Source organism: Thermobia domestica, chromosome 16, assembly GCF_964235325.1.
Source record: "Thermobia domestica chromosome 16, izTheDome1.hap1.1, whole genome shotgun sequence".
NCBI lineage: Eukaryota > Metazoa > Arthropoda > Insecta > Zygentoma > Lepismatidae > Thermobia > Thermobia domestica.
In genome coordinates, this window is record NC_137469.1 from 184499789 (window position 1) to 184513795 (window position 14007).

The 14007-nt window shown below is 36.7% G+C and overlaps 1 protein-coding gene across 1 annotated transcript in view; it reads left to right on the forward strand.

Annotated features, from left to right (window-relative positions):
* Positions 1-14007, forward strand: part of conv (insulin like growth factor binding protein acid labile subunit convoluted) — a 180597-nt gene that overhangs the window by 153535 nt on the left and 13055 nt on the right. The window contains exon 5 of the mRNA XM_081743372.1: positions 7869-8132. Coding sequence (XP_081599498.1) covers positions 7869-8132 — 264 coding nt within the window. The remainder of the gene's footprint in view (positions 1-7868; positions 8133-14007) is intronic.

Here is a 14007-nt window from a genome sequence, read left to right on the forward strand (position 1 = left end):
TTTTGTTTGAAATTTTTTGTTTCAAAGTTTGGTTTGACATTTTTAAAGTTTGTGCACTCATTAGTAAAGAACCGGAACTGTTTAGAACTAAAACCTCTGGCAACATTGTGGTGCAATAGTACACGTCAGAACATGGTGCAATAGTACACGTCAGAACATGATAATGAAACGTCATCAGTTTTGCATCATATATAAGTATCGTTCGCGTTAGTATTCATGATAACATCATCATGGCTACTTGTCTGCAGTTTCTAAACACACGTGATGTGATGAAATCATTTACCAAGATTACTGATTTACAACAGAATGTACCTTATAGAATCTTAGCTAGCCAAATGATCCCTACAGAGTTTGGATTAAGAATCGTAGTGAAGCTTGAAAATGATAAGAATATAATTTTACCAGCAAGATATTTACCCATGGAAGCATCAAAACAAGAAGAACTGCTGCGTTTCTTAAATACTGGATCTGTATCTTTATGCTATAAAAGACTCTTGGGTCGAAGTCATCAGTTTGAATTTAGTACACAGCCGGATTCGTCAGCAATTGTGATGAAATCATGAATTCAAACGTCAGCACATCAGACGTAGTTGTATGAATGTGGTTGGTCAGCATGACGTCAGGAACTGTGATGAAACCATGAATTCAAACGTCAGCACATTCCTTTCCAATGACGTCAGCCGTAGTTCTATAAATCAACCAATACCGTGAAATCATTTGAGCAAGTACTTTTCAGGAGGAAAGATGTGTACTTCTAACGATAAAGAATTCATCTTCGCAAGCTATTATCCAATAAATATATTTCAAACAAAACATGTGATGATTGGTATCAGTGCTAGAACATTTGAACCAGTGATTCGATTGGGCAAAGCAGAACAATTTGGTGTACAACTGACCTGTGAAGAATGGCAAATATTATGTTCACGAATCGACCAAATGAACGATTATTTTCATGATGAGCTAAATGTGACCATAGTCAAATCATTAGGCTCAAATCATGAAGTGGTGATGCGTACAGTCCTCGAAGAGAAGATGGTGCTGTTACGTAAAAAGAGTACATTTCATGTCCCTCGCAACATGGTGTATCTAACACAAACAGAATGGAACAAATTCATCAGCGTATTTCAGTGTGTGAAACATGCAGTGGAAGTGTGCAACAAAACAAGTATATTCCTGAAAAAGTACTATTTTGAAAAATGTGTCATGCTTATTGTACAACATGTATCTAGATATTGTGATGGTTGTCAACATCGTTCGTGGGTGCATACCTGTATTGATAAACAGTTTATTTGTGATCAAATGAACATTGAGTTTCCACCAATTGATATCGCAATAGACCTTAAAAGACTTCAACTGGAATTAAAATTATACGCTAAAGACAAACTAGTGCAAGAAGTTCAAAATACATTGTATCGACAATATCCAGAACCACTATCTGGTATGGATGTATGTGGAGTGTAATAAAATGATCCATTTCAATGAATTGTGTTTTTTTTCATTTCAAGTACAACCCCATGTTCTGACGTGTACTATTGCATCATGAAAAAAAAATATTGACAAAGGTTTTTGTTCTAAACAGTTCCGGTTCTTTACTAATGAGTGCACAATCTTTAAAAAAAAATGTCAAACCAAACTTTCAAACAAAATTTTTGAAACGAAAAAATTTGGAAACAAAATTTTCAAACGAAAAAAATTTCAAACGAAAAATTTTAAACAAAAAAAATTGAAACAAAAAATTTACAAAAAATTTTAAACAAACAAAATTTTGAAACAAAAATTTCAAACAAAATATTTTTCAAACAAAAATTTCAAACCAAAAGTTTCAAACAAAATTTTGAAACAAAATTTTTAAACAAAACTTTCGAAACAAAAATTTTTAAACTAAAAATATCACACGAAAAAATGTCAAACCAAAGTTTCAAACAAAAAATTCAAAAACTTTTTAAATGTTAAAACAAAACTGAATTCAGCAAAGATTTGAACCAATCAGATTGCACGAAAGATAGTGATCAGCCAATCAGATTGCAGGAAAGATAGTGATCAGCCAATCAAATTGCATCAACAATAACTTTGCCAGTGTTGTAGCATGTATTCCCTTAAGACTATGAGTCATAAGTTTCAATAAGGTTAGCTATGTATCCCTGTACACTACCTCATCAAGGTCAATCACGTGGTACAACGTCTTGCTTACGTTTATATTTGGCTGTAATAATCAATACCAATGACGCATTCTCAAATTATCCTACAAAGTTTCAATGTACCAATGTCCTGGACTCCTAATCCCATCATAGGTCAATAACTGATCACGTGATCACAATGATTTACCCAAAGAACAATTACCAATTATTGATATGACAATAAGAAATGTACCCCCTCCCAAAATTTAAGATTGGTACACAAATACACCTGTGTCTTATGAAAAAAGTAATAAATCCTGTACTTATTCAATAATAAAGCCGGTCAATAACATTTAAATTTTGAATATTTGGCCATAAGAGGAACACCAATGGGTCCTAGAAAACGTTTACCGAATTTTGTTATTTGATAATTCCCAAATTTAAAAGGGAACATAAACATATAAAGGTAATAAACCATATAACGTGCTAAATAGGTGTCAATAACCTCCGAAATTCGAGTTTTGGTAGTTCTTTACCCATGAAAGGGAACGATGTGGACCATCCAAATTTATAGTGGTACATATTGAAGTCCTGTACTATGATACCAAATGCTTATATTAAAACAATTTCTAAAACCGAGTGGATGAGCCAAGATACCCCTCCCAAATTTTTCAAGGGGTGCGTCAATGTACCCATGTCTTATGATAGGAAATGAACCCATATACATGACCATATAACCATATAAGGTAATAGAACCCCATCAAAGGGAAGAAATTGGGCCAAAAACCAAACGCATGGTACAACATATTGCTTATGTTTATATTTTAGTAATTTTTACCCATGAAAGGGAACAAGATGGACCACCCAAATTTATCATGATACATATTGAGGTCATGTACTATGATACCGAATGCTTAAATTGGAAAATTTCCAAAATTTAAGGGGATATGGAATGGACCCCTATACATGATCATATAACCATATAAGGTAATAGGACCTCATCCAAGGGGATAAATTGAGCCAAAACCAAACACGTGGTTGTACTAAAATTTGGCAATTTCGTACCCATCAAAGGAAACGTGGTGAACCACCCAAATTTATAGTAATATATATTAGGGTTCTATACTATAATACCAAACATGTAAAAAGGGGCAATTTCTAAAATTTAAGGGGTGGGCCAAAGTACCCCTCCCAAATTTTTAAAGGAGTGCACAAATGTACCTATGTCTTATGATAGGGAATAGACCCCTATACATAACCATATAACCATATAAGGTAATAGAACCTCATCCAAGAGGATAAATTGGGCCAAAAGACCAAACACGTGGTACAACGTATTGCTTACGTTTATATTTTGACAATTTTGTACCCCTAGAAGGAAACGAGGTGGACCATCCAAATTTATCATAATACATGTTAGGATCCGGTACTATAATACCAAATGTTTAAATTGGGCAATTTCCAAAATTTAAGGGGTGGGCCAAAGTACCCCTCCCAAATTTTTAAAGGAGTGCACAAATATACCCATATCTTATGAAAGGTAATGGACCCCTATACATGACCATATAACTATATAGGATAATAACACCTCATCAAAGGGAATAAAATCGACCAAAAACCAAACACGTGGTATAACGTATTGCTTACGTTTATATTTTGGCAATTTTGTACCCCTAGAAGGGAACGAGGTGGACCACCCAAATTTATCAAGATACATATTAGGGTCCTGTGCTATAATACCCAATGTTTAAATTGGTCAATTTCCAAAATTTAAGGGGTGGGCCAAAGTACCCCTCCCAAATTTTTAAAGGAGTGCACAAATATACCCATATCTTATGAAAGGTAATGGACCCCTATACATGACCATATAACTATATAGGATAATAACACCTCATCAAAGGGGATAAAATCGACCAAAAACCAAACACGTGGTATAACGTATTGCTTACGTTTATATTTTGGCAATTTTGTACCCCTAGAAGGGAATGAGGTGGACCGCCCAAATTTATCACGATACATATTAGGGTCCTATACTATAATACCCAATGTTGATATTGGTCAATTTCCAAAATTGAAGGGGTGGGCCAAGGTACCCCTCCCAAAAATTTAAAGGGGTGCATTAATATACCCATGTCTTATGAAAGGGAATGGACCCCTGTATACGCCCATATAACCATATAGGGTAATAACACCTCATCAAAGGGGATAAATTAGGTCAAAACCCCCCGAAATTTGAATTTTTGGCAATTTTTTACCCATGAAAGAGAACGACATAGACACCCAATACGGATAGAGGTACATACTATGGTCCTAGGCTACCATACCAAATTTTTAGATTTGGCAATTTCCGAAATTTAAGAGGGTGGTCCTATGTACCCCTGCCAAAATTTAGGGGGTGGGCCAAGGTACCCCTGCCAAAATTTAGAGGGGGTGGTCCTATGTACCCCTAGGTCATTGACCCCGGCCAGGGACCATGGGTCCTGAGGCAGGGACCCAGGGGCCAAAAAGTGAGGCAAAGTAAGGCCATTACTACTGTCACTTTCCATTATTTTTACATGTCTCGCAATTCCCCACCCCCGGTGACTCCCGGCCCCAATACAATGGTGGCTAAATTTGAAAATCATTGCTAATGAAAGTATCACCATTGATCTCAGCCACCGCGAAAACTACGGATTTGACATCGGTCATTGTGGATTATTTTTACATGTCTCGTGATCCCCTTTATAATGCCCCCCTTTCTTAGCTGATGGGGGCTAAATATGAAAGTAAACGCGTCTTGAGTTTCACCATTGAGCTCAGCTATCCCGAAAACTATGGATTTGACACTAATATCGGTCATTTTCGATTATTTTTACATGTCTCGGAATTCCCCCCTCTGGTGACTCAAGGCCCGCATACAACGGTGGATGAATTTGAAAGTCATCGCTAATGGTAGTGTCGCCATTGATATCAGCAACCGCGAAAACTATGGATTTGACACTAATATCGGCCATTTTGGATTACTTTTACGTTTCGGTATTCCCCCTCCCCCACCGTTGATCCACGGCCCGCAGCCGAATACGGTGAATTTGGAAGTTAATGCGATCGGAGTTTCACCATGGATCTCAGCGACCGCGAAAACTATGAAATCGACACTGATATCGTTCTACTTTTACATGTTCCGGTAAACGCCCCCCTGACACCCCCTGGTTCGAATTTTGTTGAAAACGCTTTGCCTTGGTGTGGGACCTGGACCAAGGTATCTTTGACCAAAATTTGGTAACTCTCGGTCGACTTTTCTGGTCCCCAGGCCGGTACCGGTAAACGTCCTCTGGAGACGCCCTAGTAAGGAATTAAAAAAAAATCTTCGTCTTGGTCTGGGGCCTAGACCAAGCTACCAGTGACCAAACTTTGAAAAGTTTCGGTCCACTCGTATCGTCCACAGGCCGCACAAAGATAGACAGACAGACACACGAACAAACTCTATTTTATTTATATTAGAAAGGTCAGATCCGCCGTTATTGTATTAGTGCGGTGCTTGAGCGATTGATCGTAGAAATTCAAACTCCAATGAGTGATAATTTTATAGGCTTGTTTTATTACAAGTTTAAACTCTTTAGTCAGTAGAGAAGAGGGCGTGAATCATGGGTCAGAGTTGATGACAATGGGTTTTGGTAGGTCTTTGGGTCACAGTGGGTAAGAGTGGTTTATGGTGTGTAGTGGGTCAGAGTGGGTCACGGTGGGTCGTGGGTCACAACGGGTGGTGAGTCAATTGGGCGTGGCTAAAGTTTTCATTGCCCCACGCCCTCTCTGAACTACAGTGTTGAAAATTAATCAGTGAAAATCAATTGCAATTGATCAATCAATTGAAAGTAATTGCTGTGGAAATCAATTGCAATTGAATCAATTGCCAATCAATTTCAATTGCAATTGAATTACAGAATTCAATTGCAATTACTTTCCACTGCAATTACTTTCAATCAATTGATCAATTGCAATTGATTATCCTTTTTCAATGGCCAACTGCAATTAACAATTAACCATTACTTATTTCAATTGTTAATTGCAATTAACAATTAAATTTACAAATTAATTGTTAATTGTTAATTCAATTGAAATTTGCCCAACACTGCTACTTAATATGTTTATATTACAGTAAATGCATGTACTATAGTAATATATAGTTTATTCACTGAGTTAATAAGGTTATGTGCGTAAATAACTGTTGCTTTATATGATGTGCATCAAAGTGTGTGTACATTGGCAACTCGGCTTGTGTGTCTGTTTGCAACTTAATTCCTCCATTGAAACCTCTAATATCGATTTCCATAGAGCAAAAACTGTGATAAGAAGCGACAAACATGCGTTGGTATAAATTCAGAATGTCATTAATACATTTAATGTCAGCTATTCTTTTCTTGAAACTAAAATAAGTAAATGCAATTTCCAGTGTTAATATTGTTCCCTATATTAATAGTTGTAAGATATAGCGACAAGCTGTGTTTGATATGAAGTCTCACAATCCGATGAATAGGACCTGTCTTTCACTTGTTTGTATTACAACGGAAATAATAGGTACTTCCGGTGTCAAAATTAAGTTCACGTACAATACCTTGTAAGTCCACCGTATTTTCACATTTGGTATCTTATTCTCTTAACAATAAAGCCTTGAGTAGGCGGGCTATGAAAACAGTGAGACGATATATTGGTGTCACACAGATAAGACTTGTAGAATCACTGCAAAAATGTGTTTATGGAGAAGAAAAAATACTTCTTAATTTTGTCTAAATGGATGTCTACATTACACTGAGGAAAAAATATGTGACGTACGTAAAAACTTAGATTACATGCTTATTTCCTGTAGTTTTTAGACTTAACATACAATTCTATGTAACGTCTGTTTTATAGTACTTTCTGCATGGAATAAGTGTTCCAAATAAACGTACTTTCCATACGAAAGAAAGAACTGTATATAAAGGCGACAAGGATCTCACACACAGATGGACGTATATAGCATATAGCTGACGTATGTAACATACAGAACATTGTTAGATGTTACACATCCTGCAACGGCGTGATGTAATATTTAAGGTGAAAGAGGCAGTACGTATATAGCATATGAATAAGGTATGCTCCGTACAGATTTCCGTAGTAAACATAAGCATTATGTATAATTGTACAATATACTGCTGTCCGCATAACGGCTTTTTCTCAGTGTAGATAGATTTGTATATGTCTAGACTTGCGCATTGCTTCTACAATTACATGCTTTCCAAGCTATTGGTACACTCATGTCCAAAATTATTGTCGCATGTCTATAAATATGTTGTTGTAGGAATATAATTTGATAACGAATTCCCCCTGTATTTCTTATAATGTTAGTATGTGTATAATCGGCAAAGACATGTATGTGGCAAATTTCATGTCAAAAGAGCGCACTAAATAAGAACAATAAAACGAAGATAAAATTTTCGTGTACATTTAGCAACATTTTCTTTTAATCACTCTAATTTTCATATTTATAATTGTTTTCCTATGAAATTTACGACAAATATAAATTTCCCGATTATACATATAGTATCAGTATTAAAAGTACCCTGCAAAATCATTATCAAATTATATTCTTACAAGAAGATAGTTATAGATATGCGACAATGATTTTGGACATGAGTGTACATTAAGTGTTAGATGTAAACAGGACACAGTATCTTTCTATCTTTCTTTTGTTTCAATATTTCTGCACTGAAATCCAACTTGTTGTTTCCATTTCAGATGTTCTGGGTAATCTAACAGCACTGAAAGTATTGGATTTATCTTTCAACGAATTGACAGACTTTGTGGAAGGAACATTTGGTCCCCCACCTAATCTCACTCAACTTATTCTACGCCACAATCGATTCCGTTCTTTACCAATTAAGAACCTGACAACTTTGTTTCCACAACTGCGGGTGTTGGATGTGAGGGACAACTACATAGAAATGTTTTACGACGAATTGATGCCTCTAATAGAGAATGGGACTCAGGTATACTACGCAGGTAAGTGTTCTAATTAAATGCTTCTATTTTTTGCTTCATTCAATGATATTTTCTCTGAAGACAGTTTTAAAAAGTGTTGTCAAAATGTTCACACACAAAAGAAAGTCCGTAAACGAGAAATGGAATGACTCCAGTTTGGGTTTGAAGTTGCTAAAAAATTGGAGCCTTAATATTTCCAATAACAGTAACGTTATAAAGTAGTTAGATTATACGATTTTTAAAAGTACTGCGTATTCCAGCTTTAGACCTTGTTAGAATCTAAAATAATTTGATACTTGTCTTAATTAAGCAGATGCAGTCGTATAGGCCTACATCAAACACATTCGAGAGTCTAATTCTATTGTAAGATATGTATCTCATAGAGTAAGGTAATCACTGATGTATCCCCTAATGAGAAGGCAAACCAAATTAAATAAATCGTCAAACATTTACTTGAAGAATATAAATATTATCTTGACTTTATTTAACTCTCTTTTTTTCTTTCTTTTAACTCTTCTTTGAATCTTTATATGAAGGCCGTTCGGAAAGTAACATCGGATTGGTTAAAAAAGGGAACACCCAAATAAATAAGAATAATTTATTATTGTACATCTGAAAACTACTAGTTTGCTTTATTTTTCAACATAGTTTCCATAAATATTCAAGCCTTATCATATCTCTGCACTAGCTTAGAAGTTCCATCAGCACAAAAATCTCCCTCCTGTGCCTTGAGCCACATTAACAGGTGTCTGGTATGGGACTGACGGTTTTTAAAAGTGTATAGTTTTAATATGGTCAGAGATATAGAAAAAAAAAACATGCATGTTAAAGGAGAACTCAAAAAGTTTATTTGGTCTTACTTACAAGTCATTCTAACTCAGTGTAACTCCACGTGAGCTCTATTTGTAACTCTTACAATATTTAGCCTGAACTCAACGGATCTCTCTCCACGTGTTCTGTAACATCTGAGGTGTTACTGAAGCAATCGCATTCCTAATACGGTTCTTCAGTTCATCAAGGTTACGCACCTTTTCACCAGAATACACAAGGTCTTTCACATACCCCCACAGGAAGAAGTCCAGGGGAATAACATCAACAACAGCTATTTGATGGAGAGCATGGAGGCCACCTAATTGGTCCATCACGGCCTATCCAAGAAATTCAGTATCATGCTACTCCCTCACTTATAGGCTCCAATGTGGCGGGGCACCATCCAATTGGAATATCACTTGAGGTTGCAAATGTTGTAATTGGGGAACAGCAAAGTGTTGAAGCATGTCTAAGAACACATTTCCTGTTATGGTTTGCTCTATGTAAAAGAAGGGGACTATAACTGCATTATGTGTTAAAGCACACCAAACATTCAATTTGAGACTGTCTCTAGAATGTTCTATGTACGCATGCGGTTTCTTAGATCCCCATATCCTAACATTGTGTCTGTTAACACAGCCAAACAAATGAAAATTTGCCTCATCAGAGAAAACAGCGTTCAATAGGAAATTATGGTCATAATCAAGCCTGTCCAGAATTCAGTAGCAAATGCTGCTCTCTGTAACTTATCGTTGAACTTAATTTCTTGCAACAATTGCACCTTATATGCGCGCAAATGTAATCGTTTGTGTACCACATCGTGCACTGTTGACTTTGGAATTGCCAATTGCCTGCTCGCTGCGCAAATTGACATCCTCTGGCAGCTGGCTACGTGAGAAACACTCTCTTAATGCTTCCATATTTTCTTTTGACACACCGCTGTGTTGTTTCACTACACTCCCCGTTGATAAAAATTGATCCTTCCACGCCCGAATACTGTCGCATGATGGAGGATTCTTGTGGTAAACATGTCGAAAGTTTCGCTGAACTTGAACAATACTTTTTGTCTCTGCAAACCACCACACGCATTGCGCCTTTTCGACTGCGGACGCCAGTTCTGTTTATCGGCGATACTAGCGCCGTCACCGGGAGTTGTTCAAGTATGAAAATTTTCTGAACTAAACTTTTTGAGTTTTCCTTCAATATGAATGTTTCTTTTTTCTTCTGTATCTTTGACGATATTAAAACTATACACTTTTAAAAACCAACAGTCGCATTCCGGACACCCTGTACTTCCTGTAGCCTAACCATTGTGTCACTACGTCATATAACACAGTCCTGAAAATTTGTGGAAATTCATGGGAAAGCTCCGAAATTGTGAATAATCGATTTTCACCAACTTTTCCATCAATTTTCTGAACGGGTTCATCAGTAACAACTGATAGCTTGCGACTCCTCTCTTCGTCATGAATGTTTGTCTAATTTTAAATGAACGAACCCATTCACGAACAACTCCTTCACTCATCACACTTGGTCCGTACACAGCAAACAGTTCGTGATGAATAGCTGCTGCCGAATATTGTTTTGCCGTAAGAAAACGTATAACAAATCGCACCTCGCATTTGCGGGGTTCTCTATTGCAGCACACATTTTGAGACACTAGAAAACTGGAACTAGTGATCAGACAACCTTCACTCTACTACGGCTGGATGCAGTGCAGACTAATATACCGCGCACGTCTGAGCAAAGATAGTAGCGCTGCCCCCACTACTCCACGTCAGACGTTACTTTCCGAATGCGCCTCGTATATAAAAAGTCCTAATTGAGTGAATGATTGACTGACTGATCAACAGCCAGGCTAAATCGTTTAAACTAAAAACTTGAAATTTTTCACAGTGCTACATGGGGTCTACAGATTAATTTTTTGGAATTATTGAAACTACACTGTTAAAAATGGTTTCTTAAATTCGAGAAAATATTCCTCGTATTTGAGAACATCCGTTTCTTATCTGTGCACCGAGTAATACATTCTTAAAAGTGAGATTTCGATTTTCTCAAATCATTTTGAGAAATAATGACTCAAATGCGAGGAATTATGTCTCATTTCTGAGGGTGCAAATGCTTTCTCAAATTTGAGAAAAAGTTTATTTTTTCTTAAAATTGAGAAAGTAACATTTGAGGAAATGAGACGTATAGCCCCAATTTTGAGAAACACATTTCTCAAAAAGATTTGAGAAATATCTCCCTCAAAAGCGAGAAACGGTGCACAGAAACAGGGTTCTCAAATACGAGAAGACGGAAAAGAATATAAACAAAATATAAACCTGCAAAAAAATTCAAACTATTAGTACACCCAGAATTTATATTAAATAAACACCACAGTTATAGATATTTTTTAAAACATAACATTTTAATCTTCACTTCAATTCATGAAAATTCCACGAATACCACGATGACTTGTATTTTAGATGCGTTACTTATTCCTACTGCATCAGACAGTTGAAATTTTTCTTTTCATCACTGTCCACTTTCTCAAGACTTTTCTTTTTCATCGACGTGGTTTACTCAAGATTGTCCCGTTTGATCCAACATTATACCAACTTCTTGATAATTCAGATTCAAGAATTATCTGTCTACTTCAGAATAACAGAACAATTTCTGCTGGAGTGTAACGTCCCACGCTTATGCTACGAGGCTCAGGGAGACGTTATGATGATCATGAGCGAAAATGCTGTAATGAAGAAAGTGAGGGAATCCCGAGCAAACATACATAATATGTTTACTCACACTGCCCACTTGACGGAGGTGGAATCAAACTAGGGACCCCATGCATCGGAGTTTAGTTCTACCACTGAGTTATCGCAGTCCAATATGCCTACTTCTCTACCATAAAAAAAAGTTACCTACATGAGAAACACCGTGTTCGTGGGTTTTTCCAGGATTTTTCAGTTTCCTCCTACAAGAAACGCACGCAGGAATTTATTTCGGAGATGCTCCAAGTTCAATACGAGGACAAATTGTATTAAAACATGTAAAATTGTACCTAAAATTAGATAAAATTTACATAAAAGTAGCGATTTCGGGGAAGGTCCGGAGCTCCAGGAATCACCCCCTACCTTCCACCTTCTTCATTACTGCAGGGGAATGCGACAGTTTGTGCCCCTCATAAATGTGCTGAAACTCCACTGCTAGGATTCAATTCAGATTGGCAACAAGGTCACAAACCCATGCAAAAACTGCCAAGAAACGTATGTCCACATTTTCATTACACCATTATTATCCATCTCTATCACTGTCTCTTTTAGCCTTGGAGCACAATTCTGGGACGTTGGGTTAAAAAAAATAAATGAAATCTTTGAGTTTTACTTCCCACAGTTGTGTTGGATAGGCTAAAGGAGACGATTATGATGAGAATGAAAAAAATAGTTGAATGAAGAAAGTGGGAAGAAATGGGAGAACCCCGAGAAAACCTATGCATACTGTGTTTATCCACCAGCAAGCCCACTTGCCGCAAGCTGGAAATCCTGGGATCAAACCAAGGGCCTCATCGCACCAGAGGTTAGCGCTCTACCACTGAGCTACCGCAGCCTCTACGTTAAATCAAGAGCAAATGCGTACAGTACTATGTCATAAATAACCAGCAAACGCGTGTCATTAAAACGATCACTTTTAGTGAAAGAACGGAGGCGCCAAGCTATGCTAGGTGATCAGTACAAAGTACCTTTGTATTACAATTCCATAATAATAAATCACACTTTTGTAACGCTGTTTCTAACTACACAGATGACTTATGTATTCTTTGTTTCCGTACATAAGCTATTTTGCACATTATAACGAATGACGAAGGGTGTAAAACATTGACATGCCTCCCCGTTCTATTGTAATATAGAAAACAACGTGTCCTACGGGGCTCTAACCCGCCTTCACTTGTTATTGCTGCACTCGTTATTATGTAAATTGAGTACTGAGCTTTGATACATAAAGAGCCAACCTGACTGCTATAGCCTATATAACCTGTATGAGGGGGGGGTCAGCGTTCTACACTACAGTACTTTTACTATACTACAGTATACTACAGTAACTTTTAGTGTATGGTAGTGTTTACAATTCACCCAAACTTACGTTCGAAAGTTGATATGTACGCTGCTCCTCGCCGCTGTCACATGACGTGTATTCATACGCCACCTCAGCTGCATCACCTACTGCGTACTCATATCCATTCGCACTCTGCTACAGCTGAAATCCTTTATCTCCTTTCCTGAATAGTAATTAAGCCCTAATAATATTACTCCCTAGTAAAACATAGTAATATTATTTCGGTAAGATTGTTATCGTTGTTTTTTAAATCATCTATGATATTGAAAATCACGCACTATTCCATTCTCATTTTTAAGAAGTGAGAAAATCTCATAAATGGGAACCTGAAAATTTGCCTTGAGCTCATAAATGAAAACACATTTGGAAATAATGAGACATTTTTCCTCAAATATGAGTAAAAATTACTTATTTTGTTTTGAACATGCATTTTTCTCATTTCTGAGCAAGGAAATTTTTAAGAGTGTAAGTATTTTACACTGGTTATGCTACACAAGTGCTTCACATTGCTTCAATAAAATAAGATAACCAACAATAAGCGTATGTTTGTGATCCACTGAGCAAGCGCATCGTCAATGCTTCCATTAATATAATGGAAGAATTTCCAAACATCAAATAATACCGCTTGACAACTTTCATACACAGTGTCCAAACATCATTCTTTTCTGGTTTTCTGCTGAACGAAGTCTGAGGAAGAATGTAAAATTAAGATGGAACGAACACCGACCAGAGAGAAAGAAAGAAACAGATCGTGGAATCTAGAATACTATGTGAAATTCGTTGATTGTAGTTTGGGATTTTAACGTATCTTTTGGCTGCAGAGTCTATATGAAATGTCAGCTTAACGTGAGATTAAATCACAAGGAAATCCAATAAGGATCTCTGACATCAACTTACAGATTTCAAAAGTAGCTAATAATAAGACGCATTGAACTGGATCTCATTTGAATCTTACCATGGTTAATATCTATACCTAGACCTGCCAATAACG